We start from the raw sequence: 15,846 nt of genomic DNA, 5'->3' as shown, positions 1-15,846 counted from the left end.
GGGGGGATTTTAGTACTGATGTCATTTTTACATGCAAACCTGTAATATAAGTGCCAATGTTAAGTTCATCCAAGTGTCCCTTAGGGATGTGGTGTGTTCACTTCCAACCACATTATCTCAGATTTAGATGTTTACTCCCCCTGTCAAAAAGATTTTTTTCCCCCCAGTTTAGTTGCATAGGTTATCATCGGTTACATTAATGGTGGAAAAGGTTTTGAAATGATTTACCTGGGTCTCATTTTTTATATTGCAAAAACCTGGAAATTGAACAGGGATGTGTAGACTTTTAATATCCACTATATGCTGGATGTATTTTGTGTGACCCGCGAAAGCAAATCATGATCCTTGCTAAAATCTACACCAAAATTCCAAATTATCATCTGTGATAAATAAGATTTTGCAATACATTTTTTGTTACCCTTTTCACAGTAACTTGAACAGTTATTGAGCAAACTATCCTTGACTTTTGATTTCAAAACGAATAATACAATGAGACGATTAAACATTTGGTTTTATCAAAGTTGCCCATGACAAAAAAATCATTTTGACACCCCTGGTCTAGAGGATTGCCGTCAATTGCCTCTTCAGACCTGCTCAGCTGTTTAGCAGTGTTGAAATGCTGTACCCTGCATGGCTCTGTTCATTTTTTCTTCTTCTCAGCAATAGATTGAGCCAGCATGGGTCATTGCGCAGTAGGGACTCATACACTCTAAGAAAAAAAGCTTACTGTAGAGATCCATTTTTGTTCTCCCAGCTACTTTTTTATGTACCTTGTAGGATTCACAATTAAACCCCTAGGTACAAATAAGTACTGTTTGTGGTTGGAAAAGATACACAAGTGGTCTAAACGGGCAAAGGGGCTATTTCTGTACCTTTTGGTTTGCAGGTAGAGTACTAACAAGTGCTAGGCCAATGTGAACCTGGACTGTTGATGAAGCGAGATGGGTGACGACACAGGCAATTCATTAGTCTTGCAAGTGAAGCGCATCCAACTAACAGTAATGTTAGCACTGCTGATTCACTTGTTGCCAGTGAAATTTATTATAGATGTCTAACCTAACTTAACTGGTAACAGTCAAATAAGGGGACTTAGTTTTTTCCCCTAAGGGCAGTAATCTATACCAGGGATGGTAAACTTGAGAGCTGGGCATTTTACTAAAAATTTGTGGTCCGTTTTTCTCCAGGCTGCTCTTCCGCCGTCCATTTATATGCCATTATGTCCGTCCGGAACAAATAGCCTATGGGCCGGTCCACCTATGATTTTAAACGGGCTTCCGTTAGGAGTTTCCAACTACAAACTCGGTGCGACCAACTACCGCTAAATTTTGATCCTTTACCTGTCTAGTTTCAGCCACTATTCAGTTCCCAGGATGCATTGTGGCATGCAATACGGAACTTTCCCCACATAGGCTATTAATCATTATCATTGGAAGTGTTTGTTACTATAGTTCATTTGTGTCTTAATTGTCCCGATAAATTTAAGATGCATTGTTAAAATGAAACTGACTTGTGTGCGAACAGTCCGTTAGTTCCGCTGATACACCTGTACATGTGATTGTGCACACCTTGGTACATACATGGGACTCTCCCCCATATGTTGCAGGGTCATTAGGCTGATTTTCTTCTCTAATGCAAATGAACTGATGTGATTACAACTTGGTAGAGGAGTCATTATGTTGCCCATTCCTGCTCTAGACTGTACACATTTGTACAAAAATATGCAAAGGTGGGCGTCCTGTCAAGTCACTGACAAGATGTCCATTTTGCTGATGATTCACAAATGATGGGAAAACTGACGCAGGCGGGTTTTCATCCATCAATGTAATTGATGTACCGCAGAAGCCCGTTTTGCTGACTGACTTAAAAAACGCCCAACCTGTCTTGCGTTTGTTCGTGGAGCTGATTACATGCAGTGTTGCTTCCACTGACTACATATGAAAAGACTTTGCCCTTCCTGAACAGTAGGCGGCGGTATACACCATCAATGTACTGAGATGACGACAGCAATTAGCATTTATAGACATGAGTGCGAGTAGCCTGGCGGACCGGTGAAACTTACTGATGGAAGCAATGATAGAGGCGTGGTTAAAATAACATGATGGACTGACGATTTGTTTGGTTCGGCTTGACAAAAAACTTACAATGAAGACAATTACCTGGTCGCATCCATCCTACCTTGCTTCAAAGTATGCTTTCATGTACCACACAACTACATCATTTCACTTCATTTTCAAACACTTTTCATAATTAACCAATTTTCATCCAAAATTAAGGATTTCATCCCATTTTAATTTGATTATGTTTGAACTTTGTCTCACTTTGTATTCCGTATTGGGTCAAACAATGAAAATGTTTTGTTTTATTTCAGTGAATTTTTGAAGAAAAAATGGTGATGACAGTACATGCTGTATGACAAGTCAGTTAATTAGATTCTAAGGGAGGTTGGAGCAAGGCGAAGGTTCTACTTCTGCGTGGGCATCAATTCCTCGATAGACTCGCCCGCCTCCAGTTTCTTTTCCATCTCCACCAGCAGCTTGACGCCATCGACGACCATCTGCACCAGCTCCACCTCAGAGAAGCCGAGTCTGTCAGCGTTTGAGATGTCAAAGACTCCATCCACGGCATCAGTGTCCACGCCACCTAGGGGATGAATTACAATTGACACAATTGATGAATTACAATTGATACAATTGTTCAGGGACTAACACCGAATGACTTGAGGCAACACCAAACCCCCCCCCCCAAAAAACAAACATACCAGTTCCACGTTTCTGCAGCCTCAGCCTTTTGAGGACCTCTTCAAACTCGGAGTTCTTGCTCATGTTTGGTAGCTTGACGTGCACACCAGCACGGAGACCAGTGCCCAGGTTGGATGGGCAAGTCAGGATGTAGCCAAGGTGCTCATTCCACATGAAAGAAAAACCTTTGTTCTTGAACAAAGACTCAATCTAAAAAGGACATTGCCACATTACTTATATCATTCAACCAACCTTTCGTAGACAATTTGAGTGAGGTCCATTTTACAAACCTCTGTGAGTCCGGTGCAGAATCGAGTAAACACTTCCTTCAGGTTACCACCCTTCTGCATAGAGATCACTCGTAGGTGGTCCTCTTCGTTCACCCACACCAAAAATGTCTTGTTGTCATTGTGCCTTAAAGACAAAACAATATGAATTTAACCATCTTTCCATTTTCACCTTCAATAAAAGTGTGTCTCACCAGATGCCTCTGGCGTCGGGCCAGTCACGGGCCATTCTTGAGGCCAGCAGCAGAGGGGACACGGGCTTGTCGAACAGCAAGTGGTCGTCAATAAGCTGCTGCTGCTCAGCTTCTGACAAGTCTCTCAAGGAATAGTACTTCCCCTGCAGGTCTCCAGTTAGTGAACCCAGGACTGCAGAAAGGGCGTTTTTCTGAGTTACTTTACATCTTTTAGACCGGGCATGGGCACCTTCCAATGCTCGAGGGGGGCTAAAAATTTTCATCAGTGCTAACTGGGTCACATAGAACCACACATTTCCTAACCAGATGTATGACAAATAATATGTTCAAAACACATGCTCTTAATACATTTTTGATACCTTTTTCAGTGCATGCTTAAAAGACCCACTATCCCAAGCCAACAACCACAGTATTTTTTTCCACTGCATAGGGCTCTTGTTTAAAAATTACCATTCAAGGATGGCACAAACTGCTAAACATTAGACCAACATCAAGTGCAAGAACTCATTCTGTCCATTTTTTCACAAAAGTAAACTCACTCAACTATATTTACCTGCAGATTCCAAATCTACAAATGATGTCAACTCACTTTGTACTTTAGGGCTGTGGTGGACCCAACAACTAAGTAGGGATGTCACAATATCGGCAATATTGTGATTTTGCGATATTAAAATTGCCACAGTATATCATCGTCGTCGTGTCACGATATTAATAGCAGCATTTTATTCCTTTTATGAATAATTGCAAGGGGTCGCGGCCGGAAGGGTACCCAGGACAAGGGTGGAGTGTTGCGGCAAAAAAGGGTCAAGTGCCCAGCTCTGCCATCTAGTGGTGACTGGTGATATTATAACTTCAAACTACATCAACCCCTGCATATTTGTAGTTTGGCACTCGAGGATTCGCAAATTCTCAGATTTTTTTTCTCAATATTCATTCAGAGTTTGTATTTTTCCCAGGTTTTTTTTTTCCCGCTATTTCCTCGAGTGTGGCCGCCAGTTGCCCATCCCCGATATGAACACATAATGCAACCCCACTTGTTTTTAAGTACCTTCAACGGAGAGCTTCTCCACAGCACGTCTCTCTCCTCGTCTGCAGAGTGGCGGCAGGCAAAAGCCACGGACGCTGCGGCCTGTTCGGACTCGGGAGCTCAAAACATATTCCGGGTCCAGATCATCGCCCCCCTTCAAGCAACCAATAATTGTGGTTAAAGTCTAAACGACCACTGCATTTATTGCATGTGATGCTTTACCATGAGATTGTCTGGATTGAGGTCAGTTTTATGCATGTCCGTTGGTTTGTATCCTCCATGTCTTTCCTCAATGACAAGATCAAGCAGCTCTTTGAAGACTTCATATGACTCCTCATCTCCAGCCACACAGCCCACAGTCATGATGAAGGGATGACCTACACACATCACGGCATGCAATGTTTTGTGTGCTCAAGTGACAGGAGCGGCATGTGATTCTCACCTGGATTATCCACGCCTGTCTGGATGACACGGTCGACAGTGAAGCCATTGGGGGTGGTCCGCTCCCTCAGTGTTTTGTACATGTCCATGTTTAAGAACTTGGCCATGTGGTTGTTGTGTTGACTGAGATCTGGGAACTCGTCCTCTGCTGTCAGCCCTTTGAGCTGAAGGTTGGCCATTTTTTGACAGCTAAACACACATTCACAATCACACATTTTAGAGTGGGGCTAGAACCCTTTTTTTGTGCCCGAGTCACAGGAAAGAAAACGCAAACTAAACATGCAAACTTGTAACCATTAATTAGATTATATAGTTTGTAATTCTTTGATTTAAGCATCATGAATTGCTAACTTTAATGTAGCGATAGACACGAGTTTTTTCCAGGGCCGATTATTTGTAGTCAACGAGGCAAATAACTGATCTTTGGAACCGACGTTTTATCGTAAAATGGAAAATATGTTGAAAATCAACATTTTTAATTTCACAAACACAAACATTTAATATCATTTAAGAACCTTTAACCACGTATATTCATGTTGTTAATGGTTAATTGCATACAAATGTTGTATGCGCCCCCACTAAATAACTTTCTGATTACAATTGTGTTTGTGGAATATCAGTTAATTAGCCAAATCCACCTGTTCTTATCAATCTCACGGGGCGGCCATTTTGTCACTTGCTGTCAACTGAAAATGACATTTGCTCAGGGCTCAGGTAACAAATCACAGCTCACCGTTTTTCTGATGCTGAGCTGCGATTGGTTGTTACCGAGAGCAACTGTGATGTCATTTTCAGTTGAGAGAAAATGACAAAATGGCCACCCCGAGATGGCTTATAACAGGTTTATTGTTCTGCTTAATTTGTATTCCACAAACACAATCAGAACATCAAGTTTAGACAAGAGGCTACATAGAAAATATTATTGTTAGGAACATTTTGGGGTTGACTTGCTCTTTAAAGGTTTTTTAATTTTATCTGAGACAATAGACATGTTTTAAGATCCTGACAAAAACTGCAGGGAGCTCCCAGGCACAGCTACAAAGTTCAACGCAAACTTAAATAGCTCCCTAAAATGGTCTAGTGAATAGTTTTCCACTAAAATGTTATACTTACATTCATTATTAAGTTCAAACAAAATGTGCAGGGAGTTCCCATGTTCAGTAGCATCTCAGAAAGATTCCCTTAGGTTTACCAATTTTAAAATGAAACTAAAACTGTTATCAACTACCGGTAGTTGGTTTTTAAAAAAAAACGCCAGTGCAGGTATGCATCAAAATGGCAAATTGTTTCCATCTATCCATACTTGTATGTGGGTGGGTGCAGGCTGAAACACATTACAAAGTATGCATAAAGTAGACAACTTCTTTTACAAAGGCAAAATATACATACCTATATTTAACCAAGAAAAAGACTCAATTTAAGGTAAATATACCCATTTTGCTTCCGTGATTTCATGTGCAGAATTCCAACTGAGTACCCAGAAATACAAGGGGTATCATGTGCTCGGAGACAAGGGCCAATATTGAGGTTTTATGGGCAGCTCAAATGAGTGCCTCTTGATGGACCAGATGGACGGGCCCATGTGTTAACCCGTAACAGGCACAGAGCTGCACTTCAAACGGGGGGCCAGAGGATGGAGGACTGATCACAAACCTGCCAGTTTTCCAAGACACTTTCTTCAAGCAGTGGCTGCATCTTTACACAGCAATATTTTTATGCAGGACAATGCTCCAGCGCACACATCGAAGCACTCCAGTGTGGCTAGCCAGTAAAGGCCTTTAAGATGAAAGAATAATGACACGGCCCCCTGCCTCTTCTGACCTCAACACTCTATTGACAATTTGCAGGCCCTTCTACAAGAGATTTACGGTGGAGGAAAACAGTATACTTCTCTTAACGCTTGTCCAGAAGCAGTTGTTGCTGCTACACAAACATTTCCATCAAGAACCTGACTTGGCTTCTTGGATGGCAGACTTCTTGATATTCATTATTTCTCATTTACATATTGAAATTATTTTTTCCCCACTTAATTTCATAGTCTGCACACTATTAAGAAAACATTATCCAAAGCGTAAACCTCAGTTTGTCTCTCTCTCTCTATATATATATATATATATTTGAAGCGTGTGACATTTTCAATTCACCAAGAGCACCATAGTTTTCTCAAATGAATCCTCAAAAATACAAGACCCTAAAAGTTTAAATGAAAATCATACCTTTCCAGCATGTTATTGTTATGATGTACGAGTAACATCATAACCATGTTTTGAAATAAATGAAATAAAACCCATTTGAATAGGGGATGATTTCCATTAAATACATCAAAGTCGAGCATCTTTTAGCGTTTCAACTTACACTTGTTCAATAGTGTCTGACATGATTCCGTCTTGTTTTTTCACAGATCCAGCACGAATAAAAATTGACTAGCCACTCTCCGGAGATGCACAAACGTATTTGTCCAGCTGACTGTTTACGTACACACACACATTTATATACATGCACGTGTATGTCTATAAAGCCGCGTCGTCAGCACTAACAACTTTGTCATAAACGGGACAAAATATGACGTTAAATACGACGTTTAAAGATATCGTGTGGTCGACGTTCGCTTTGTGCAGCAACTTGTTCCAACAATTAAGGCGTCATTTTCGTTCTCCTGACGGTAAATCCGAATTCTGATGAAAAACTATGATATAACCTCGGACACTCAGCAACGCCTGTTAATGTATAAAGTGGATTAAACGCGTGTATTCATTTATACTAATTAAACTGTCAGTCCCCATGTCAGCAATTAATGTCAGATAATGAAAAGTCTATGGCCACAAGGGGACGATATAGTTGTGGATTTACAGTCGACAAAGGTTAATGCGAGCATGATTGAATATGTATTCATACTTAAGTAAACAGCTTGCAGAGTGAGGATATTGATATTTATCCGTTTCCTACATTGTTGATAATTATTTTGAGAAATCATTAACATGATCAGTGTCTTTGTTCGCAGATGAGTATCATATAATTGAAAAGCAGCAGTAGCAGCGTATCATAAATCAGAGCCGACTGTATCTGATATGGGCGTTATTTATATGCACTAGTTTGTTCATCAGATCCAGATGCAACTAAGTGCATGCAGATAAAATTGGATATGCTGAACTTTTGCTACATTTTTTTAAATTATAAAACCACATGTTTTTAGTCTATGGCAAAAATAAAGGAATTTGGCCTAATTTTTCCAATACTTTTGGAGGGCACTGTAGATTTCGTGTAAAGTGTTTGTCCTTTGAGGGATTAAAAAATCACCCATTTTGGGTCATTTTCATATAATTTGATCAATAATGGCAAAGACCTACCTCAATGAATTTCCTTTTGAAAATCATTTACATTTACTGAGTACTGTCAATTACTGTATTGGCAGTTGTTATCTAAACGGTAACTGTTCCAAAGAAAAATATTCTCAATATTTTTTTCAAACTTGAAATGACAACATTTAAACTGATGCAGGGGGATTTAAATGTCCCAAATTAAGTTTTACTGATTTGCAACATGTTTTCTGAGGATACTAATTCCATTTTTCTTCATCATTTTTCTCATACTGAGAATAGCAAGCTTTCAAACTAATCCAGTCAGAAAAGTTACATGATGACATTTTAGGTATAGTTGATTTGAGCATCTAAATAACTGTAAACTGTTGCCAACAAAGCTTTTTCTCAATATTTATTTCCAAAACATGATTTGTGTCGGCGGCACGGTGGACGACTGGTTAGCACGTCCGCCTCACAGTTCAGAGGTCGTGGGTTCGATCCCGGCTCCGGCCTCCCTGTGTGGAGTTTGCATGTTCTCCCCGTGCCTGCGTGGGTTTTCTCCGGGCACTCCGGTTTCCTCCCACATTCCAAAAACATGCATGGTAAGTTGATTGGATACTCTAAATTGGCCCTAGGTGTGATTGTGAGTGCGGATGTTTGTCTCTGTGTGCCCTGCGATTGGCTGGCAACCAGTTCAGGGTGTCCCCCGCCTACTGCCCAAAGACAGCTGGGATAGGCTCCAGCACGCCCCGCGACCCTTGTGAGGAGAAGCGGTACAGATAATGGATGGATGGATGGATGATTTGTGTCAAATTGAGTGACATTTGTGTTATCGGCGACTGGGACATTCCGTGCCCTAGAATGCACGTGAATCATGTTTGCATGAAGCCAAGACACCATGGAATGAATAGAGAAGTTAAATTTGATTGAAAAAAAAAAATCAAGATTAAAGGTATTTACTGCCTGGATCACATTTAAAATCTTGGCCAACAAGGATCATGGAATGAGTCACTCAAGTTTGTCATAGGAATCATGTTTGTGCTCTTAGCAGACACTTCCTTAGGTGTACCTCCACAATCTATTGAGAGATATTGAACCCTTTTCGTTACTAATCAAAACTGCATTGACTTTTTATTTATTTTTTTTTAAACAAAACGTTTTGCAGGAAACGTATTATATAGTAATTTATTAATTTTGGCGAATGTCTTCCCAAGGGCAATGTACAGCATTTACCAGAGCCATAATACAATACTCTTTAATTACATAATTTACAGATGCGGTTCAGTATGTCTTTGTACATTAAAGAATGACGGCTGGGCTACAGAGATCACAAAATGGATAGAAGTGATACACCTACAGGAGACAATGTCAACATACTAATTGCTCCTTGACATGCGACAGCGGGTCGTTGCTTTGCAACAGATGGACTGACACGCTTGACAAATACAGTCAAACAATGTAAGTAAGAAGTGCCAAACATTGTCACTGAAATCAACAGCTTGTGGCTCTATTTGTCAGATCTGAGACGGAACGGGAAACTCAGATGTTCACCATCGTTTTAATATAAGGAGCAAAAGTAGCTTCTCCATTCATACTCATTTGTATTCCACCACATTCCTTCAGCCATAAAAAAAAAAGTTAAAATATGTAAATGTTGGAGAGCTTTTGAGAGCAAATTTGAAGGTTAACATTGATTCAGCAAAATATCCACTATGTTTTTCCATAACCGCACACACAAACGGAAAGAGGTTCTTTTTTTGTAAAAAGCCGTAAGGAAAGAAAGACCTTGGTCTTCAACACAAAGAAGTCATGAGCACAAGATGTGAGTTTGTGGTGGGATTTTACAGCAGTAGGGGTGGGTGACTTATTTCAAGTTGAGCAACAAGAAAGCACTAAACAGATTGTTGCTGAGGGTGCCTATTAATAACCTGCATCATCTTTGTTTATGGGGCACCATAAAGCATGAGATAGATTTCTTGTGATTATTGTTTCTTAAAGTTTGTCAAGTTTATAGTTGGAGGGGGATTCTATTTCGCTCGCTTTTTCTTAACTTGCTTCTTGCTGTTTATCATTTCAAACAGCTTAAAACATGAAGTGAGACTAAACTGATGCAGGGGGATTTTGCTTGTACTATGAGCCCGTTCACTGAAAATGTATAGAGCCACATCCAAATAAATAAACAGATGAATAAATAAGCAAGCAAGAAAAACATCAACAAACACATTTTTTTTTCGTTTTTCTCTTCAGTACAAATGTCTCTGTAAATCCAACATATGATTCTTAAAAACAACTGTCAAGCTTTTTTTTTTTTCTGGGTGAAGAATGGGGGCAATTTTAGGGTCCTGCAATAAAAATTAAACATGTGGCTGGCAGCAGCCACTTTGAAATTGGTCTCCTCAGTCATCAGTTTGTGAATCAAAGTCTATCCGGCGTCTTGTCGAGGTTGAAATCAGAATAATTGTCCGTTCTGGTGGCGTCCAAGCCACTAGTTAGTGACGCAGAAAAACTTTAAATATTTGCTATAAATTCCATTCTGTGAGGTTTCAGTCATGCCTACTTTACGATGAAAAAATACATTTTCTGGACTCCAAAACTAGCTTCTGAATTCAATTTGCCATCCGGTGTTCACTGATGTGCTTTCAAGTTCAATTGGGGATTTTACACCCTACGGGTTTCTCATAATAAAAGCTTAATGGATTCAGCTCTTTGCTTATGCTTAAAAAGTTGTTTCCAAACCGGAGGGGAGAAACCGAAGAGAATTGCTGACACAACTTTTTCTGTTGTGTAGTCCTAAACACAGTTGCCAAAGTTGGGTAGTGAATTCAATTGTACAGGCATGTTGTTGGCTAAAGCACAGTGGCGTTGTGACCCTCCATTCTGGGCAGCCGGGTGTCCTGCACTGTCCCCATGGTGACTAAGAGCGGTCGGCTGTCCTCAGATAATCCGGAGCGACCCAGAGACATTGTGGGGGCCCTCTGGTGAGCTGATGACGCACTCTGTTGGGAGGGAAGGAGCGGAGGAGGACTGGCCTCCAGCGACATGCCTTGCTCCTGGTAGCCATAACCGATGCTCCCGCAGGGGAACCGTCTCAGTCTGTACAGCGGACCGGGTGGCAAAGTGCCTGAATCTATAAGGAGGGGGGGCTGTGTGGCTGGTGGGGGAGGTGCTAACAGGGGTCTGCAAAGACCCTGCGGCGCCGGCGGCTGCTGCTGCTGCTGCTGCTGCTGCTGCTGCTGGTGCAGCATCTGAAGTTGGTGCTGATGTTGAAACTTATGCTGGAGACCCATTGAACCGGCCACCTCAGCCACAGTCCGTCCCACATGCTCCTGCCCTTCGCCGGGCACCCTGCCACCGGTACCGCCCATACCCAAAACCCTACCCACGCCCCCCTGCCGCTGCTGCTGCTTCCTCTGTAGCTGCTGCAGAAACCACGAGCCGTACGTGGGGTTCCAAAGACTGCTGCTCTTCCCGTTGTGGCCCTCCTTCTCGACGGGGTGGCCCTGGTTGAAGGCCAGGTTGATGTGACCCCCGTCTGGGCCTGGCTGGGTGGGCCCCTTGGCAGTGAGTGCGGAGGTTGCTTCGGAGGTGACAGTGGTGGTGGTCGTCACGGAGGTCTGTGTGTGAGGTTGCTGGTGCTGGTAGAGGTACGCTTGGGGTTGAGACGCCGTCTGCGCTTTGGCCTCGGACGCCGTGCTCGGCCCAGATGTGTGCTCGGCTCCTCTGTGGCTCTCCTCTGAGAGGTAGCGTGGTAGTGGCTGTGGAAGTTCCCCATCAGGCACTTGAGCATTCACCAGCACAGCAGGCCCCGAGGGATCATCAGTGCGCAGGGGTACGCACTCCTCTTCCTCCTGGAGTGGCCCATATTCGATAGGCAAGGGCATGGTCACCACGTCGGGGTCCTAAAATGTTCAAGCGAGATTGTTAATGTTTTATGTTTTACCAATGACAGACCTCATGTTGCCTACAAGACCCAACTTGAGCATCTGGTTTGACATTTCTCTCAACTAATCTAATTTGTTGGGTACAGTGCGATTGCGATCTGTTGCGCAATTTTAAATTTCGTTCTCAAAAATGAGTAATGCAAAATATCGCATAGGCCGACTTCCTCATGTGGCGACGAGGTCATTTATTTCCTCCTGGCTGCCTTAAACCGCTTTAGTTTTTACACATGGTAAAACTTAACACATACAGTGTTCCCTCACTTTTCGCGCGTGATACGTTTAGTAGGTGAATTTCCCTCAAGTAGAGTTTGCCCCTTTTTTATTTATTAAGTCATTACGAACCCCCACAGACGGTTCCCACTCTTTTAAACACTTAAAGTGGAAGTCAACGCAATTTTTTTTTTCAAGAACATGTTCTATGCAAGCCCACTAGTTGAAGCAGGGCATTCTGATTAATATTGCGTTTGTCGAATATGTGTTAATCCACCTATTTTTAGCGATCTCTGGGGACGGCCATTTTGTCTTCTGTCGACTGAAAATGACATCACAACTGCTCACAATGACCAATCACGGCTCAGATTCAGAAAACAGGTCAGCCATGATTGGTCGTTGTGAGCAGTTGTGATGTCATTTTCAGTCGACAGAAGACAAAATGGCCAGCCCCAGAGATGGCTAAAAACTAGCAAATTTTGCTGCTTAACTTACGCAAAATTAATCACAATGCCGTGTTTCAACTCGTAGGCCTGCTGGGAATATATTCTTGACAAAAATATGTTTGGGTTGACTTCCGCTTTAAAATGCAAAATGAAGAATAAATGCTGGCACTGAACCGTAAGATAGTTACCCCGACTACCATTGTTCAACTTCCGTTCTTCGTTTGCCATATAGAAGAAGAAAAAGAAGAAGAAAAATAAAAAGAAGAAAGGTCATCATGAAAACTAATTTTCCATTTCCACACCAAGGATTTACTAACCCACCAAGATTGTACCATTGGCTACAATGCAACAAGATTCTGATCAAGGTAAGCCATTTTAGATTACGATAAAAAGAAAATTCAAACAGCAGATTTTTCGTCATTCTCGTGTGCTGCCGGAGGCAAAACACACTCTGCTCACATTAATTTCTGAACGCAGACTATAATCAGCAGCTTGTGCTTCAACTGTTTCCACCTGTACTGCCTGACATACTGGGCTCTAGTACTTTGTTTTTTGGGGCACTCTGAATAATTGAACGTCACATTTTGAACAATGTTCAGAGTTTCTGAATGGTCAGAGTGAAGCAGCGCACTCGGACTGTTTTTTCCAACATCCCCACAATGAGGGTACGGGATTTTGGAGGCGACGAGCTGTCTAATGTCCTTGTTCTCGGTTTTTGCAAAATAACCCTAAAAAAATAAAAGTAAATCAACATTTTTGACTTGGCCGACTTCGAAGGAAGAAAAAGTAGCAAGAAAAGCTGTGAAAGTGCAAGGTAAACCCCCGATAGATGAAGTTAAGGTCACAAGTGAAAACTGTGGATAGACTGAAGCCGCAATTCCAGAATCGTGTAGTAGCGAGGGAACACTGTAGTAAAAAAATATACATTCTTAATTACATACAGTACAGTTGAACATGTTTATTTTAATTTGGTTTAAATAAGTTTAACGTTTCTTTGTTTCAGACAAAATATTTTTTTACAGTAGAGAAAAATTGCTTACCTTGCTGGCAGTTTCATTCAGTTACATTCATGAATTTTTATTAGTCTGAAAAAATATCGGTTTAACCTGAAAAATAAAAAACTACTGCTACCATTTGTTGATATAAATAATAGTTTGTTGCAATTATACGATACTATTAAGACTGTCATTGAATCTAGAGAGCAATTCAATACATTTACTTTTATTTTATTACGACGTTTCCAAGGTAGGTTTGATATAAATACCAGGCACAACTTAAGAGGTACAAAATTGGTTACAAAATAAATAAGTAAAAGTAAAATTCCCATAAATAATAAAAATACTCAAACTGTAACTTGGTTTGTGATAAACGGGCAAGCAGTCCATGGTGCACCCTCACCGGCTGGGATAAATGCTAGCTCAACCACAGCAAATTTGAAGCCAACATAAACGGTAGAAAATGAATAAATGAACGCATTGTGGGCTGTGTCAATTTCTTTCTTATTAATTTTCTGGTCGCTTATGTTATGCATGTCCCACACAGACGAAATCCACTCTAAAAGCTTTGTGTCTAGCGCCTGGCTTACTTTCTTTCGCCTGCTTCCAGCGAGGCGTGCCTTCTTCTCGTCGGCAGACATCATATTCTTCTTTTATTTATTTATTTTTTTTCTCCAATCGGTATTTCTTTTTGAGTCAGTGTTGAAGTGTTCAACTAAAATGTGACCCAGAATGGTTTGTGCTGATTCGGGCAGCACTTTTTCCTCGGCGTAACCTTCAGCTTTCCAGATGCTCTCTCAGCTCTGTAGGTAATGTGAGCTGTATTCATGAAGTCTTCATTAAAGACTTAGTAAAGGTAATGAAAGGCACTTTGAGACACCACCTATTATGTCTTTTTTTTGAGGGTGGAAAACAGGATGGATCTACTTAGGGTGCGGCCTTTATTGAATCAAGTGAACAATGATTAAATGGGGCCCAGCGTCTTTACAGTGGAGGTTCAACTATTGTGCTATCGTTATCTATTATTTTTGTATGTGTGTAGAACACTAGATACTTTGTCTTGATAATTCTTGTTTCTATTTTTCAATTCCAGATAGTGGAGAAATAACATGTATTTGCCTTTTATCTGATGCAAGAATCCGGATATAAGCCAATGAAAACAACAAACATAACTCTGGTTCGGTTCACAATAAATCCCAGTATTCAATTACAACCAAGATCTATTTTGTTACCTGCAAGCAGTAGTCAATCCTCTCCAGGATAGTTGAGAAGTTAGGCCTGTCCTCGGGTTGGTGCTGCCAACTTTGAGTCATTATACGGTAACTGTGGACACACAAGAATGTATAGAAAAGACATCAAGACATTGTTGCAGCGTTAATAGAGATAGCTGAAAAGAACTTGTGGAGATACTGAGCAAAAATGCTCACTGAATCGGAGACACGGTATGTCATGAATCATATATGGGACAGACGATAAGTTATTATTACCATTATTATTATTATTATTATTATTATTATTATTATTATTAGTAGTAGTAGTAGTAGGAGTAGTAGTGGTAGTAGTAGTAGTAGTAGGAGTAGTAGTGGTAGTAGTAATTTGCTCATAACCAGAGACAACCAGGAACTCGAGTTATAGTAGTTTCTTTTCCATGGATGATTACCCACCAAACTGCATGAATGTGTTAATTAACTCATTCGCTGCCATTGACAAATTTACTTGTCTTTTCATAGTCCAGCCATTCAATCTCAGGAACGTATTTATATTTTTTCAAAATTTTTTCAAACGTTAGGTTAATAGAGGGTCTGAAAATGTCTGGCAGTGAATGAGTTGAACAAACAAAACAACAACAACTGCGTGCTATGATCAGTGTTTTGTTTCCTGTAACACTTAAAAGCTGATTACGGCATATTCTTATGAACTAACTCACTGCACAGTTTATTTGATCTTCATCAAAAGCCTTATCATTTTTGCCCTCATATTCAAGTCTCTCTTTTTTTTTTTTTTTTTTAGAAATCTCTTCAAGTCTGCAAAATAGTTTTATATAAAGTAATTATCACAGAAGAGCGGTTAATATGTTCTCAAGGACATCAATAATAGCTGCCTGCTCCCATTATTTCAGTCGACTTCTGTTAGATTGGAGATGAACTCTGCGGTCACCACACCGTCAAATTCTGACTTCTGGCACTGATATTGAATATTTCAGTTTTTCCATATAATCACATCAAAGGAATATTCTAACTGGGCATATTGAGTTGCAATGAGTTGCAA

The 15,846-nt window shown here is 40.8% G+C and overlaps 2 protein-coding genes across 3 annotated transcripts in view; both read right to left on the bottom strand.

Annotated features, from left to right (window-relative positions):
- Positions 1 to 2,331: 2,331 nt before the first annotated feature.
- LOC147137814 (creatine kinase, testis isozyme-like) lies at positions 2,332 to 7,209 on the bottom strand. Its single transcript, XM_086049322.1, has 8 exons — positions 7,043 to 7,209; positions 4,689 to 4,876; positions 4,469 to 4,623; positions 4,268 to 4,400; positions 3,220 to 3,391; positions 3,029 to 3,152; positions 2,759 to 2,948; positions 2,332 to 2,640 (listed from the first exon to the last, which is right to left on the bottom strand). The coding sequence occupies exons 1-8, from the start codon at positions 7,063 to 7,065 to the stop codon at positions 2,462 to 2,464; spliced, it is 1,164 nt and encodes a 387-aa protein (XP_085905448.1). The 5' UTR covers positions 7,066 to 7,209; the 3' UTR covers positions 2,332 to 2,461.
- A 1,979-nt stretch (positions 7,210 to 9,188) lies between these two features.
- Positions 9,189 to 15,846, bottom strand: part of alk (ALK receptor tyrosine kinase) — a 452,952-nt gene continuing 446,294 nt past the window's right edge. For both annotated transcript variants that reach the window (XM_086049008.1, XM_086049009.1), the window contains exons 28-29: positions 14,811 to 14,901; positions 9,189 to 11,885 (exon numbers count right to left, since the gene is read on the bottom strand). In XM_086049008.1, the coding sequence (XP_085905134.1) occupies positions 10,833 to 11,885; positions 14,811 to 14,901 (1,144 nt within the window). In that variant the 3' untranslated portion in view covers positions 9,189 to 10,832. The remainder of the gene's footprint in view (positions 11,886 to 14,810; positions 14,902 to 15,846) is intronic.

This window comes from Filicampus tigris, chromosome 13 (assembly GCF_054856515.1).
Source record: "Filicampus tigris isolate MCC_2025a chromosome 13, RoL_Ftig_1.0, whole genome shotgun sequence".
In the NCBI taxonomy this organism is placed as follows: Eukaryota; Metazoa; Chordata; class Actinopteri; order Syngnathiformes; family Syngnathidae; genus Filicampus; species Filicampus tigris.
The sequence above is the reverse complement of the archived record's forward strand: the minus strand, read 5'-3'. Positions and strand labels throughout refer to the sequence as shown.

Coding starts and splice junctions, on each gene's coding strand:
- LOC147137814 (XM_086049322.1), bottom strand. CDS start 7,065: ATGTCAGACACTATTGAACAAGT. Junction 4,877..7,042: donor TCAGACACTATTGAACAAGT/GTAAGTTGAAAC, acceptor ATGTGTGTTTAG/CTGTCAAAAAATGGCCAACC. Junction 2,641..2,758: donor GCTGCAGAAACGTGGAACTG/GTATGTTTGTTT, acceptor TTCATCCCCTAG/GTGGCGTGGACACTGATGCC.